Source organism: Lycium barbarum, chromosome 9 (genome assembly GCF_019175385.1).
Source record: "Lycium barbarum isolate Lr01 chromosome 9, ASM1917538v2, whole genome shotgun sequence".
Taxonomy (NCBI): domain Eukaryota; kingdom Viridiplantae; phylum Streptophyta; class Magnoliopsida; order Solanales; family Solanaceae; genus Lycium; species Lycium barbarum.
This window is the reverse complement of record NC_083345.1, coordinates 21,192,955-21,209,295: the sequence shown is the minus strand read 5'-3', so window position 1 is coordinate 21,209,295 and position 16,341 is coordinate 21,192,955. Positions and strand designations below refer to the sequence as shown.

General features: G+C 37.2%; 1 protein-coding gene across 1 annotated transcript; it reads left to right on the top strand.

Moving 5' to 3' along the window:
* Positions 1-1,490: 1,490 nt before the first annotated feature.
* LOC132609996 (chloroplast envelope quinone oxidoreductase homolog) lies at positions 1,491-14,817 on the top strand. The gene is made up of 4 exons (XM_060324230.1): positions 1,491-1,678; positions 5,708-5,849; positions 6,949-7,040; positions 13,973-14,817. Exons 1-4 carry the CDS (start codon positions 1,613-1,615, stop codon positions 14,663-14,665), a joined length of 993 nt encoding a protein of 330 aa, XP_060180213.1. The 5' UTR covers positions 1,491-1,612; the 3' UTR covers positions 14,666-14,817.
* The last annotated feature ends 1,524 nt before the right edge of the window (positions 14,818-16,341 follow it).

The following is a 16,341-nucleotide window of genomic DNA, read 5'->3' as shown; positions in this document are numbered from 1 at the left end:
TTGACGTGAGAATTTTGAGATTTAATGAAACTTTTCTAGTATATATCTTATAATTTCTTTCACAGTTTCCCTTAAATCAAATAGCTAAAATTCATTAAATTGTTGACCCAAATAAACAATATTAGTATTTACTATTTTACAAACTTAACAGAGCAAACTGCTTAAGAGTATATTTAAAAGCCTGTTTTAAACTCAATCCAAATATAAGGGACCATTTATGTCATTTTCTTCTCTTTTTTTTTGACATTGGTATTTCTGGATCTATCTGGTCTTACAAACTTGGGAAACTTTATCATGAGTATTTTTAGGAGAAAAGGACATAAATAGTCCCTTAACTATGAGAGTAGGTTCAAAATAGTCCCTTAACTATGCATTTAACAGTTTTGGTCCTTTAAGTTTGTCACAAGTTAATAAAAATAATCCCTTAACAATAAGGATTGGTTAAAAATAGTCTCTTAAGTATGCATTTAACAATTTTGGTCCTTTAAGTTCACTAAAAGTTAACACTTTTAGTCTCCGACAAAATATTCATCGAACTCTGTTCGTTAGATTTTACTAGAACTATGAAAAAAAGAAAAAATTAGCGAGAAATTACATTTAGAGGTACACATTACTAAATAAAATGCCCAATAGCTACAAAACCGACGTAAGTAAATTAGAAATAATAGAAACTACAAAAATTATCATTATTAAAAACAAGCGAAAAAATGATGGACGGAAACCGATGGATAAAATCGAGAGACACTATTTTTAAAATTTTTATTGTTTTTTTATGAAAATCAACAGACGTCTGCAGATTATTTTTGAGGAAAGATGCGCGGAAACTATTTTTTTTTTATAAAAAGAATCACTACGATGGAAGTATTTATTTTTATATCGGGTTTTCAGTAAAAATGAGTCTAATGTATTTTACTTAGCCGATGGACTTCCTCGGTTTTAATCGACAGAGTCCATCAGTCTTTGTGTTTCGAGACATTATTTTCTGACATTAAGAAGTCTGTATGTTTTCCCCTATAACTCACTGACGTCAGTCGGTTTTGTCACGAGATAATTGGTATTTTTTTTAGTAATGTATACCTCTAAATGTGAGTTCTCGCTAATTTTTTCTTTTTTTGTTTTCATAGTTCTCGTCAAATCTAACAAACAGTTTGATGAATATTTTATCGAAGACTAAAAGTGTTAACTTTTGATGAACTTAAAGGACCAAAATTGTTAAGTGCATACTTAAGACACTATTTTTAATCAACCCTCATGGTTAAGGAACCATTTTGGTTAACTTAAGGTAAACTTAAAGGACCAAAACCGTTAAGTGTATAGTTGAGAGACTATTTTGAACCGACTCTCATAATTAAGGGACCATTTATGTCATTCTCTCGTATTTTCAGAATCTCTTTTTACCACTTTCTAAGAAAAGCTGCCACCTAATTTTTGTTTCTAGAAGTTGTAGATACGCCACGTGTGCCTCCCAATGGATATACTACAAGCACCCTATGCTAGCGGCGATTCACACAACACATACATATTCCAATATACAATATAGCCTCGCCGGTTTTGCACTTTTGCTCCAACTTCGAGGTTTAGTCAAGGCTTTTTAAATTGGTGAAATTGGATAATGGCTGGGAAGATCATGCATGCTGTCCAATACAACTCTTATGGTGGTGGAGCCTCTGGCTTAAAGGTAAAAAAAAATAACTGCTTCGTTTTTCTTTTTTATCAGTTACTCCCTCTGTCCCAGTTTACTGATACAGTTCGAATTTCGGGAGTCAAAACTTTTTTATTTTGGCATACACAATCTTTTAAGTTTTCTGAAATAATAATTAACAATTTAAAATATTTAAAGGGTGTTCCAGTCAAAAGATTTTTTTATTTGACTTTCGAAATCCAAACTGTATAACATGAATTGGGAGGCAGAGGAATTATTATGTTTGAGTGTTAAACATATTTGGTTGATTCTTTGGTTACATTTGGTATTTTTAATTGGCTCATTTCTCATTAGAAAATTGCAGAAAATAGTTGTTTAAAGAGGGCTTTTGATGACAGAGCGTTTAAAACCTAGTAGTATTTTATTTGCCGTTTGACTGTTGAACTTATGTCGTTAAAAATTAGAATTCTTCCATTGTAATCTTAAACTAAAAATTAATATATTGGCAGGAGACTGGAGTTTATTTGATGTTTTGAATAATAATTGTTTTCAAACTAGTGTTTAAAATGACAATTTAAATACGAAACATTTCTTGTTGGGGAGGGGGTATGTGAAGGTTACAATCAGGAGGTAGGGGATAAGCGAAGATGATATTAGCCATTAATTAAGAATTATAAAACTTAATCATCATTTTACTGATTTACTAGTCTGGAACTTAAGCTTTTATGCTACAAAAATTTAGATAATATGTTCTGTTCGTGCTACTTTGTACAAAACAAGATTTATTTTTGTCCTAGACATTAAATCTCTGTTAACAGAAGTGAGACAGAATGGCTTATGTGATGGCGTGATGGTCGTTTAAGAGGCTGACTAAGTCACAGTATATTTCAATTGCTGATTGCCACTTTGAGAAGCTAGAGGGATTCCTGTTACTTTTTCTCTATTTATTTGGATATCAATTATAACAAGCATTCTAATTTACATGGTTGAGTCGAGTGTCTATAGTAAAAACGAATTCTAAGAGTGGAATAATCCGGTTTATTTTCTGCTTCACTTGTTTATGTAGTTGAACTTCATAATGTGAAGGTGCAAGAGTTGAGGGAGAAGGCATAAGTCTTGAAAGCTCTTGAGTTTCCATGGTACCATAATGCCTAAGCAGATAAAAAAGCAATGAGAAAGAAATAGATAACGGTAAGCAGTGGTTGGGTTAAGCTGGAAAAAAATTTCTATAAACAATTGTTACTAGTACTTCTTAGATGATACCGGTCCATTCTGAGTAATTTGAGATCCAACTATTCATTTAAATGTGTTTGCTTTCATGTCTCTTTCCTCGCAACACAGTATAATCGACTATTCAGTGCCTCATTCCAAACTAGTTGGAGTCTGTGAGTCATCTGTTGCTATTCTACTCTCAAAGTTCAATCAATCTTATGTAAATGTCAGCTCTCTCTTTAATCGGGTTAAGGCATAACAGGCTACTCATATGCTGAACTTCAGTCACTGGAAATAGTAAAGGGAGGTGAGTTTTTGGGTGAAAACATCCTTTAAGTATGACAACAAATTAAACTACATCCTTAGAATATTTTTGTGAACAAAAATCATCCTTTTTGTTTGCTAAAGTAAAAAATTTTCATCTCGCTGTTACTCAACGTTACTAAACTAATGGAACCAAAAATTCCTGTGATTCCTACATGACTTGGCAAGCCTCCCCAAAACTAGTCTTATTCTTTTGCTGTTCGATTTTTGCCATTGGAATTGAACAGACCCAACCTAAACTCCATGCCAAAATTAAGAAACTGAGTTTTCTTTCTTTGGGGGTAGAAGCTTTCCTAAGAACCCTTCAAGAATAACATTGAGAAAGACTACATACCATATCTAAAAACAAATAAGATTAGCTTCATAGTACTGCTTAACAACTGCTTCCGCTGATGATGGAGTACTTTATTCATTTGAAATTCACATTTCTGGGAGATTTTGACCAAAATTATCACAAAAATATTAGTACTTCATAGGGTCAACTACACTACGTACAGTAAGGGATAGTTTCAGACACTTCCCCTCAAGTTTGTAACACTAACCTTCCTTGTGGTTTACGATATTACGCTTACGTCCCTTATTTTGATTTCTTTGTAACTTATTTATGATTAATACATAAAAACACTGATCGGATTAATTCACCCTTTCTAATCACGGAGTGCTTTCAAAATTCCTTTTCTAATTTCTCTTTAGAATTCTCCTTGAATTGCTTCAATTTGGTGTCTGAAACAAACTATAGAATCACGGTTTACTTAGAAGCTCCTTTAGATGACCTAAGAGGAACCAATAGAATCTAAGAGAAAGATTACAAGTTACGTTTGGTCAATGTGGTGGATATGAGAGGATATCGGCTGATTCTTATGGTAGAAGGAATCTGAGGAATGTTGGGTTGAAGGTGTTGTGCAATGCTCTTCTAGGAAGAGAGATTGAGAAGCCGAGATATATTACTATGGGTAGGTGGTATAATCAGTGGTTGAATATGGATCAAGTGCAATATGCTTGTCTTGATGTTTTTACTTCTTTTGAGATTGAGATGGAAGGCGCTTGATTGCTGCTGGTTCTGGGTATGAATCCATTTTTCTCTTCCTAAACATAGGTTTCATGGGATCTGATTTCATCGGTGAAGGTTTTGGGTCATAGTCATAGATGAGTTTTTAATGGATCTAGTAATAGCTTCTCGTTTTTAAAGAACCCTTTATGTTAATCTTCGCAAAAAAATTAAGCTATTAAGTTCGGTATATGTTATTGTGTGTGCTTCAGTTTTTTTCCTTTTTGTGCGTGCTTCAGATTTTATTTCACACACTCCTCAATAAGTTATGCTTGTCTATCACCATTTCAATATGAGTTAAAATATCTTTCAGCTTCTCTTCTTCCAGACATAGCTTTTCTGTAATTTGGAGTAAGAGTTTCAAAAATCATAGCTTTTCTGCAAGTAAGAGTTTCAAAAATCATAGCTTTTCTGCAAGAACTTGAATGTCTTTCTTGAGAGGAAAAATCTTATTAAACGTAGCTTGTAGTTTAAAAGATCTTTTAAAATTTTATTTAGAATCACAAAAGAGTTTTTTGAGAATCCTTTTGATACACTTTAGAAATTTTTCAACAAAGATGTATAGAACTAATTAAGCAAAAGAGTACACATAAAAGGCAAATTTTGTCCGATCGCTATTTTTATACATCTGATAAATGGTTAAATCAATTGTTATAAAAAAATTAAAATAAGGGAAGCAAGCGTAATGACATAAACCAGAAGGGAGATGTAGCTCATGAGCGATTTTGAATTTTCTAGTCTTTTCCGATGTACCCAAAAAAAAAAAAAAAACAGAAGGAATGTTGATCTTACGAAGCCAAACCTTAGGAGAGGTCTCTAAAAATATCCCATAAATATAAATTAATTTTGAAAAGTCTTTCACGACATTTTTGTTGAGGTAGTGTGTCTTGTAGCTTTGAGGGTGTCATTATTTCTAGAAGAGAGCTAGGTTGGATATAACTTTAAATTGAACACTAGCAGAGTGCTAGCTTGGAAGTAACTTTTAACCTGAGCTTTAGTTTTAGTAAAAAAAAAAAAGGAGCAGCTCCACCAACTATAAAAGGTCTTTCTCATGGGTGATTACCCATATTTAAGTAATTAATATCCCCGAATTGGTCATTTGAGTAGAAAATTGAATGTAGCATACTTATAAAATTTCATTGATGTTTAGTGAGTACAGTGTTGCTTTCTCACCATTTGGGTTTTTTGTCTTATTGTAAATGTACTTCTTGATTATCACATTATGACTCCATGAAGTTGAACTTTCAAAGACGTGTCTATGTCTGCAAAAAGATGAAGGCTATGGACCTTACTGCTTTTATTTAGCATACTGAATTTTATGTTGGGTAATGATTGCAGTCATTGGCCATATTATCTTGTCTTATTCCTTTTTGATGTAATTTGTTTTAATCATTTCTGTGAATAAGGCTGCTCTATACTCAATAGTAGCAACATTTCTTCTAAAACCTTTTCGATTGTGTCCACGTCTTTGCTTCTTGCAGCATGTGGAAGTTCCTGTGCCTACTCCGAAGAAGGATGAGGTCTTGCTAAAACTGGAGGCTACAAGCATAAATCCTGTTGACTGGAAAATTCAGAAGGGCATGCTTCGTCCACTTCTTCCTCCCAAGTTTCCTTATATTCCTAGTAAGTTCAATCATCAATTACATCTAGACAATTGTTGGAATTTCCTTGCACACTGTTTTTAGTGCTTTTAGGTTTTGGTTGTGGGTGCCTTGTGTTTCATGTTCTCAAATGTTTTTCTCATCAGCCTTAGTATGAGAATCTCTGTCTCAGTATTCTCAATCACTGTATGATACCTATCAAAAATCATCTTCTTTGACCAGCTAATATAGTTCTTTTTCTTATTCCCTTTTCTAGACCCTGGGCTGATTTAATAGAGAATTTCTTTTGAGTGGGAGATGGGTGTTCCTATATTGAGTAACTCTTTCATTGCTCGTTATGTCTGGCCAAAAAATGAAAATAGCCTAGGTACTTGGCTGTTAGGTTATGAAGGCTGACATACACATCTAGAATCGTTATTAACTCGGGGAATTGATGGAGTTCATGTAGAAGTTTGTTGTTCAATTTGTTTGGTTGCAGATGATATAATCTTAAAGCTCATTCCTTTGGAATAGCATGTATGCATTTCCTAGGGTAGAGTTCCCAAATAAACACATCAAAATCAGGATAGAAATTCTTTTCTTGGACTATTTACATATAAATCCACGTGCAGTATATATTAGTCAATGACTTATCTTGAAGCTGTATGGAAAAAGGGAAGGGAAGATTTTGTCAAAATTTCACAGGAATTGGGATAACATGAATTGCAGGAAATGTGGTAGCAAGGAATATATTGAAGCTATTCTGCTATACTAATATAAATCTGTACACTGGAATAGGGACGGCATCAGTGTAAAGTATATGAGAGATCGAGAATGGTAACCTAAAAAGGTGAAGAATTTGATTGGCAAAGGATTGTTAGAAATGGAATTTATTTTTTTGTGTAGCATTTAATGAGTGAGTGGATCTGAACTTGGATTGTGGAAAAATAAATAAAAGGAACTAAAATAACATCAACTGGTGTTAATGGTAATGCACCCAAATAGGTAGTTAACTGGTAAAGACATCAAGACAGCCTGGCCATTATCTTTACTTTTTTAGGGAGTAATTGTGTAGATGCATTGTAATATGCATTTTATTCTTGTTTTTTCACGGTTCTCTAAACCGATTATGGTTGTAACAGCTACCGACGTGGGAGGAGAGGTTGTAGAGGTAGGATCCAATGTAAAAAGTTTCAAGGCCGGTGACAAGGTTGTAGCTATGCTCAATATCTGGGTTAGTCCAATTCTTTTCAAATGTCTTATTTTTGTTGAATCTCTCTTACATTTTGGAGCTTGGTTGAAACTTAGTAGGTGCGGGACCTGCTCAGGGTTTACATTCATTTTGCATGGATATTGTTTTTGTTTCTTGTTGGCTAGCTGCTTGTACAGTTCAATGCTACTTAATTTTGCTTTTGTTTTTCTGTTGGGGGCCAAGTCGCCTCATTCAAACCCTCCTCCCCATGGGCCTACAGTAGTTTTCCAAGTGACTTGAATCCTAACCTCTTGTACCTTCCACTTTTTGAAACTCTCTGTCCTCTCTCCTAAGGTTTTGCAAAATTTTCTCGATTCCGGCTACTGGTGGTAGCAATCCACGATGGACCTAAAGGTCCCTCCACCAGACCCACCTCCTATAGTGCAGAACCAAACTTCACCTTATTATCTGGAAGCAATGACACAACAAAATTTCCCTCTATTAACCCATAATCAGTTGTCTACTACACCAAACCTTACTAGAAGAAACACCAACCTTGCTAATACCTCTCCCACAACTCCCCTGATCAAATTAATGGAGTTAATGGGTTTCAAAATTATGTTGGGGCATTGGGGACCAAAATCCCAAAACCAAGAAGTAGAGTTCGTCTTCCACCGAGGTCTTTCGAAGTAGTGAACGGCAAACCAGTGGTGGTTTTCACCACAGAGGAAAACGACATTCTGGCACAAACATGCAGGTGGACTATTGTAGGTAAGTTCACTAAGATTCGACCCTCAATTGATATTATTAGGAAAGAATTTACAAAAGAATTCCCTGGAAGGGGATGCATTACTATTGGGGCCTTTGATATGAGACATGTATTCATTGATTTTGACAATGTGGAAGACCATAATGATGTAGCTGATAGGAATTTCATTACTATTGGAGGGGATTTTGTGATGAGACTTGAAAAATGGACCACGAAATTCAAACCCGAGCCCAACACCACTGTGGCCCCCGTCTGGATTACTTTGCCAGAATTGCCATGGCACTATTACGAATGGGATGCTATATGTAGAATAGTTGAGCCTATTGGATTTCCTTTAGTCATGGACAAAGCTACTAGATCAAAAACAAGACCAACCACTGCCAAGTTAAAAATCGAAATCGACCTTGCTAAGCCAACTCTTCATGAAGTCACAGTTGAGACAAGGAACCAAGAAGGCAGAATAGAATATTTCATCCAAAAAATTGAATATGAGAGCCTTCCTGCATTCTGCAACCATTGTAGGATGCAAGGGCACTCGGATAGAACCTGCAGAATACTACATCCGGAGCTAAGGGAAGCACCAGGTAGACGAGTTGACAGTATGAGTTCCAAACCTGTTTCTAGCTCAAATGGAACTGGTAAGGTTGACAAGAGAAGTGAACAAGGGAAAGAACAGACCAATCAGAATACTAATGAACAGAACAACATCAGGACCAACATAACTCCTACCCCAAATGTCAACACTGGTACAGGAGAAGCTCAGGGCACTAACGGTGAAGGGGTAGGTGATGAAGGAGGCTGGCAAACTGTGGCAAGAAAGAAAGGTAAGAGTACTGGAAATGGATCAACACAATCACTCAAGACCATTCATGGAAGAAACACTGTGATAATCACTCACAATAATATTGAAGAAGAGGTTAACATGGAGGATTCATCAGTAGACATCCCACAAGCACCTCAAGAGACAGAACAAAGTAGCTCCATCATGATTCAAAAGACCACCAGATGGGACAAAGCTATGATTTCCAAAGAAAAGAAAAAGACCACTAAACTACCCACAAACAAAAAGAACTCCAAGAGACTACACCAAAGAAAGAAGTTGTATTCCCTGATGACCTAGACAATCCACAAATCATGAACACTAAACTGGTAAATGTGAACCTGGAGGAAATGAAGAAGGTAAACCATAAGGGAAGGAAATTTAGCTCTAAAGTTTCCATCCCTAGTGAAGTAGTTTTTGATAACGGGGGGGGGGGGGGGGGGGGGGGGGGGCGGCGCTCATGCAGAGCTCATCAACATTCAAAGACCACCCCTTTTTGGCTTGGACCCTAAGCTTGCAGAAAAATATGCAAGCTGGAGAAATAAGGAGAGGGGGCATGATTTTCATTTTGTGGAGGAACCAACAGTGCTATTTGATCCAGGAGACAACAATCAAGGGACTCTTGGCATAGAATCTGTTTCTATCAATGGAGCTCGAGATCATGTTATGGCTATAGATATTTCATCTGAAGACATGAACTACTCTAAGTCTGATGATGAATTAATGAGGGGATCAGGAGAGTATCTACGTATCAAATGTAATCCTGACTCTTCTTCCATTTCCAGACAAAATATTACTTGTATTCATAACCTCTCTCCAAGAGGCCTAGGTGTTCAGAATGGAGAAAAGTCCTTTATTGTTCAAACTGAAGGATCAAATCACATGGATTCTCAATGGGACCTTAACTCCAATGTTTTCCAATGATTAATACATTATCATGGAACATTAGGGGCATAGGGTCCCAAGGAGAAGCTGACAGACTCAAAACTATCAAAAATCAATACAACATCTCTATTATTTTCCTACAGGAACCTTTGGTGATGGCAAGGAAGATTGAAAGGTTCAAAAGAAAGCTTGGATTTCAATACAACTTTCATAATTGCTCTAACAAGATCTGGATAATCTGGACATCTGATTATGAGGTTAATATCATGGAAGATAAAGAACAACAAGTTTTACTTCATATTTCTCAAGATCAAGGTACCTTTGCATTTTATGTCACGGTTGTTTATGCTAAGTGTGATGAGAATCTAAGAGGTGTCCTATGGGATGAACTGAGAGATTCAGAAGGCCGAATCAATGGCCCGTGGGGCGTGGTTGGTGACTTCAATGTTTCCACTAGTCCAGAAGAAAAAGTCAGAGGAAGGCCATATAGGTCTGAAGAAGGTTTTGATTTCTTATCTTGCCTGACAGATTGTCATTTGCAGGATGGTGGTTTCTCTGGGACTCCCTTCACTTGGAGTGATAATAGAGATCCCCCGAACACCATCTGGAAGAGATTAGACAGACTAGCTTATAATGAAGAATGGTTTGACTTGTTTGGGGGTTCAACAGTGACTCATCTTTCTAGAACCTGCTCAGACCATGCCCCTTTACTTATTAAATGTGGAATTCCTGTCAATGACCATATTAGCTATTTTATGTTCTTGAACATGTGGGTAGAACATGAAGACTATTTGAATATCATCCAACAGTCTTGGTCTAAAGAAGTACAGGGAAATCCTTTGTATGTTCTACATCAGAAGACCAAGAAGGTTTGCAAAACTCTCAGTGTTTGGTCTAGATCTACATTTGGAGATATCTATGAGGAACCAAAGAAGCTGGAAAAACTCATCAAAGACCTTGAAGATGAGGCCACTATTAACGACAATCAGGAGATCAGATCTAAGATATCTAGTGCTAAAGCTGAGTTCAACAACTTCCTGAAATTGCAAGATAGTGTTCTCAGACAGAAGGCCAGAATCAAGTGGTTGACTGAAGGAGATGCCAACACTGCATATTTTCATGGTGTGATTAAAGACAGGAGAAAGAATCTCTCCATTCTTAAGATTAAAAATGATGAAGGAACCTGGGTGGAAGGGACTAATGATGTAGCTGGAGCAGCAGTCCAGTTCTTTCAGAAGTTGTTTAGTGCAGAAAACACCATTGAAGATTCTCAAGTCCTTAGTGTGGTAAAAAAAGTGGTGTCTGATGCAGACAATGAGACTCTCACTGCTATCCCTACTTTGCAAGAGGTCAAGGACAGTACCTTCTCTATTGAGCCTGATAGCGCACCTGGACCAGATGGTCTAAGTGCCAAATTTTACCAAACTGCCTGGGATATTATTGGCTATGATGTACATAAGGCTGTTAAAGCCTTCTTTAATGGTGCTACACTTCCTAGATTCATTACCCACACTTGCCTTATCATGATACCGAAAGTTAATTCTCCTCAGCAATTCTCAGACATCAGACCTATTAGCCTATGTAATGTATTCAATAAGATTATTGCTAAGCTGATAAATGCTAGGCTGAGCACTATCTTGCCTAGAATTATCTCCCTTAATCAAAGTGGCTTTGTCAAGGGAAGGGCTATAAATGAGAACATATTGTTGACTCAAGAGATTGTGCATAACATTAACAAACCTAGAAAAGGGATGAATGTTGTGATTAAATTGGATATGGCCAAAGCTTATGACAGAGTATCTTGGCCGTTCCTATGCTTCATGCTTAGACAACTTGGTTTTTAAGGAAGAGTGGGTTGACTTAATTTACAGATTCATCTCCAACAATTGGTACTCCCTGATTGTAAATGGAAGCAGACATGGGTCCTTCAAATCTGAACGGGGACTGAGGCAGGGTGACCCTTTATCACCCTCTTTATTCATACTCAGTGCCGAGCTTCTTTCCCAAATGCTAAATGCGCTCCACAACAACAACAGATTCAGAGGCTACTATATGAACAACCAAGGGCCTCAGGTTACTCATCTTTCATTTGCTGATGATACCATCATTTTCTGTAGTGGAATTAAGCAGTCTCTCAAAATTGTCCTAGATACTTTGGAAACTTATGAGAAAATTAGTGGACAGCTTATCAATAAAAATAAAAATTGCTTTGTTATGGCTCCTAAAACTGCTCATAGTACTATCACTAGAGTTGGGAGAATATTGGGCATGCGACATGGCAAATTGCCTATACAGTATCTGGGTTGTCCTATTTACAAAGGAAGAAAAACTCTTTCTATCTTCTCTGACATGGTGAACAAGGTTATTAACAAGATTAAAGGGTGGCACTTGAAATTTCTTTCAACGGGAGGTAGGGCTGTGCTTATTAAGCATGTCTTATTTGCTCTCAATACTCATACACTTGCCGCTATTCAACCCCCTAAGGGCACCTTGGAGATAATTGAAAAGTATTTAGCCAAGTTTTTCTGGTCAGGAAATACCAATGGTGAGAGACATCATTGGGTCTCTTGGGAGAAGCTTTGCTACCCATACAAGGAAGGAGGGGTTGGTTTTAGGAGTTTGGTGGATATTTGTAATGCCTTCAATGCAAAACATTGGTGGAAATTCAGAACTACTGACTCTCTGTGGTCCCAATTCATGAGATATAAATATTGCAGTGAGACCAATCCTATCTGCGTAGAATGGAAGAAAGGGCAGTCCCATTGCTGGAAAGATATGTGCTCTATTAGAAACAGTGTGGAAAGTAACATACTTTGGAAAATTGGGAAAGGAAATGTAAGTTTTTGGTTTGATAATTGGTCTCCTCTTGGACCTCTCCCTACTAACATGCCGGATGAGATTACTATTGATGATATCAAGCTGAATGAAGTGTTCAAAGATGATCGATGGGACTGGTCTGTGCTGCAGATTCAACCTATTGATACCATTAAGGATACTCTTTCTACTATGCATATCAATCTACAACATGAGATTGAAGACACTCCTATTTGGACTGGCACCACAACTGGGAAGTTCACTGTTGCTGCTAGTGCCTGGGGACTAACCAGAAAGAAGAATGATATATGTTCGTTTGATGCCAATATTTGGCATAAAGATGTGCCTTTCAAAATGTCTTTCATGGCATGGAGAGCTATACATAATAGAGTTTCTACTAATGATAAAGTCAACAGACTGGGTATTGATAATGATATCAGGTGTAGCTGTTGCAAAGGCAATGGTATTATCCCAGGCCAGGAAACTGCCAACCATTTGTTCTATGATGGACAATATGCTCAAAGGATATGGGGCCATTTTGTTGGCAATCTGGGTATAGATTACAGAAACACTAATGTGAGGACTCTTCTTCTCAGATGTTGGAATCACAAGGCCAAGAATCCCATTGCTTCCTACATTCATAAAGCTCTTCCTACCATCATTATTTGGGAGTTATGGAGATCCAGATGTAGCTCGAAATTTGATATGGAAAATCCCTCTTTTCAAAGGTCTAAGGATTTTATTTCTTTTAACATTTCTCAATTGATTAGAACTCAATTCAAGAAGATAGATATCGGAAACACCTGGGAAGAAATTTGCACCCTCTATGAAGTTTCTATGAATGTTAATAGCTTTATTGTGGTGACATGGCTCAAACCTCCCTTACCATCTGTGAAACTTAACAGTGATGGGTCATGTATTAATGGTAAGTGTGGAGGAGGTGGAGTGGTAAGGAACTGGAAAGGTAAACTCATTATGGCCTACTCTATATCTTTGGGACAGGGCACAAGCAGTGAAGCAGAAGCTGGTGCCCTCTTATTTGGGCTTGACTGGTGCATCAACATTGGTTTTAATTCGATCATAGGGGAGACCGACTCTCTATTGCTCCAAAACTCTATAAGGGGTACTTGGGAAATTCCTTGGAAAATCAAGGATACAGTGGATAAAATAAGGATACTAGTAAATAGTCATGATATTAGCACAAGACATTGCTACAGAGAAGCAAACAAAGTTGCGGATGGATTGGCTGCTCAAAGTCACAGCCAAGATGGACTATGTATATTCAATACTTTTGCTGGCCTACCTGGACAAATTAGGGGCCTTTTAAACACGGATAGATGGAACTTACCTTCAATTAGAGTCAAGAAGAAAAATGCAAGGATGCTCACCTATGATCCACCTTGAATGTTTCCAACTTTATAGTCACTTTGCTACTTCCTTTTGCGTATGGCTTTTTAGCTTGTAAACTTGGTTCTTCAAGTTCTTATCTTGTAGTAAAAGGTCAGGTCCGACCCCCCTTTTACATGATTATTCTCAAGTGGCAATAAAGTCGTTTTTAATTTAAAAAAAAAAAAAAAGTTGAGCAACCTGCTCGTCTTAACTTTGTAGTAGTTCTCCTCATTAGCTTAATCCTTTCACGGTGTTGTATCCTTTATGATTGATGGATCTTCATGAGCTTTGATACAGAGTGGAGGTGGATTTGCTGAATATGCGGTGGCTAAGGAGAGTTTGACTGTTCCAAGGCCCGCCGAAGTATCAGCTGCAGAAGCTGCAGGTCTTCTTGTTGCAGGTCTTACAGCTCATCAGGCCCTTGCCAATCCTGCTGAGGTCAAGCTCGATGGAACTGGACCCCGGAAGAACATTCTAGTTACTGCTGCCTCCGGTGGTGTCGGTCACTATGCAGTTCAATTGGCAAAACTTGGCAACACCCATGTTACTGCTACCTGTGGAGCCCGCAACTTTGATTTTGTGAAGAGCTTAGGAGCAGATGAGGTTCTTGATTACAAGACCCCAGAGGGAGCAGCTCTTAAGAGTCCATCAGGCCAAAAATATGATGCGGTGATTCACTGTACAATGGGCATCCCTTGGTCTACCTTTGAGCCTAATTTAAGCACGAATGGAAAGGTCATCGATCTGACTCCTGGACCTAGCGCCATGTGGACCTTTGCATTAAAAAAATTAACCTTCTCAAAGAAGCAGTTGGTGCCACTGCTTGTAAGTCCCAAGAAGGAGAACCTGGAGTTGCTTGTTAGGCTAGTGAAGGAAGGGAAACTTAAAACAGTCATCGACTCGAAACATCCTCTCAGCAAGGCTGAAGATGCTTGGAGCAGGAGCATTGATGGACATGCGACAGGAAAGATCATCGTGGAGCCAGAGTAAATGTCATCCAAATGATGTTATGTTATATATATGTGTGTGTGGAATAAAAGGTTTGTGAGGCATGTATATGATGACAAGTAAATCTGTTCAGCTGTAACAACTTTCATTTGCCTTATATGGATGTGCAGTGTGTCAACTGGTTTTCCCTTTCACAGTATTGTTCGATGAGTTTGTCCTTGTTTTCTTTATAATACCAAGGATTTCAAAACCACGGAAGGAAGGTGTGCCTCTCTTAAATCTTGAGAAAATTTTGTTTGTCTTTCTTGTGTGAAACATGGCGTTGCCACTAGTAACACAGGGAATAGTATCTTTTGTTCATGATAAAATAAAGGTTCTTGTATTATAAGCAGACATTGAAAGTTGTATTTCTTGAAACAACTTTCTTTAAAGTTGGAAGTTGGTAGTTGGAAGTTGAAAGTTGTATTTCTTTAAGCAGTATATGGATATTAAAAGTTACTGTAAGTAAATAGTAGGTGCACACAATTAACTCCTTTTTATCTTTCCTCAACAGCTCAATTCCACAATCAGCGCAATCAGTAGGATTCCCTATGACGTCTTTGCAGTCTAACATCTTGGATCCCCCCTTCCTGGCTATGCCTTCCTCCTTACAGCAGAGACATTGCGTTTGAGCTACTGATTCAGATATTGGTGTAAGTAACAACAACATTCCTAGTGTAATTTCACAAGTGGGGTCTGGGGAGGGTAGGATGTACGCAGACCTTACCTCTATCTTTGTGGTGTAAGTAAATATGTAATTTATCGGGAATACAATTTTAGTCTGTAAATGTTATTGCCCACATAAAAATTAAAATTTTCTTATGAGGACCATCACAAGCCCTATTTTAAACTTTAGAAGATTTTTCTTCTAAAGGTACATGATTCATGGCCCATCTGTGGCTTGGTGTAATATACGGGAATTAAGCTGGAATGTGGTTCAGCTTCTTGTAAAGCATTGAAGGCGAGGAGAGAGGAACTAAACTCCCAGTCTTTATTTAGATCTACTAGTAAAGACCAGTTTGATTTGAGCATATATGGCTATTTGGACCACAAACTTGAAATGAAATGATATGTGACCTTATCTGACAAGCTAATAGCATTTCGTAGCCAAGTATATTAGTTCAATAGTTTCATTAACACTACATTTGTGACTTCAGAAGCTGATAACAGTGACTAAAATAGCCATCTTCCTATTCTGGCCTTTCCTTCTCCATTTTGGGTTGAATTTAAAGAAGGGAAAAGGGTAAAAAATGCCCCTCTACTTTGGGAAAAGGGCTAAAAATATACTCTATTACAAATTTGGGTAAAAAATACCCCTCCCGTCATTAAAGTTTTCAAATATACCCTTATCTTAAAGGAAATTCCCAACATAACCCGATTTCATTTTTAAACCCGCTTCAATTACATAAAAAACCCATATTCGACCAACTTGTTCCCGAGTCCTAAGCATAGGATCGGGTAACCCATATGCATTTTTTATGTAGTTGGGTCGGGTTTAATTGAAACGGGTTTAAAAATGAAATCGGTTATGTTGGGGATTTCGGTTAAGATAGGGATATATTTGAAAACTTTAATGACGGGAGGGGTAATTTTTATCCAAATTTGTAATGGAGGATATTTTTAGCCCTTTTCCCAAAGCATAGGGGCATTTTTTTACCCTTTTTCCCTTTAAAGAATTT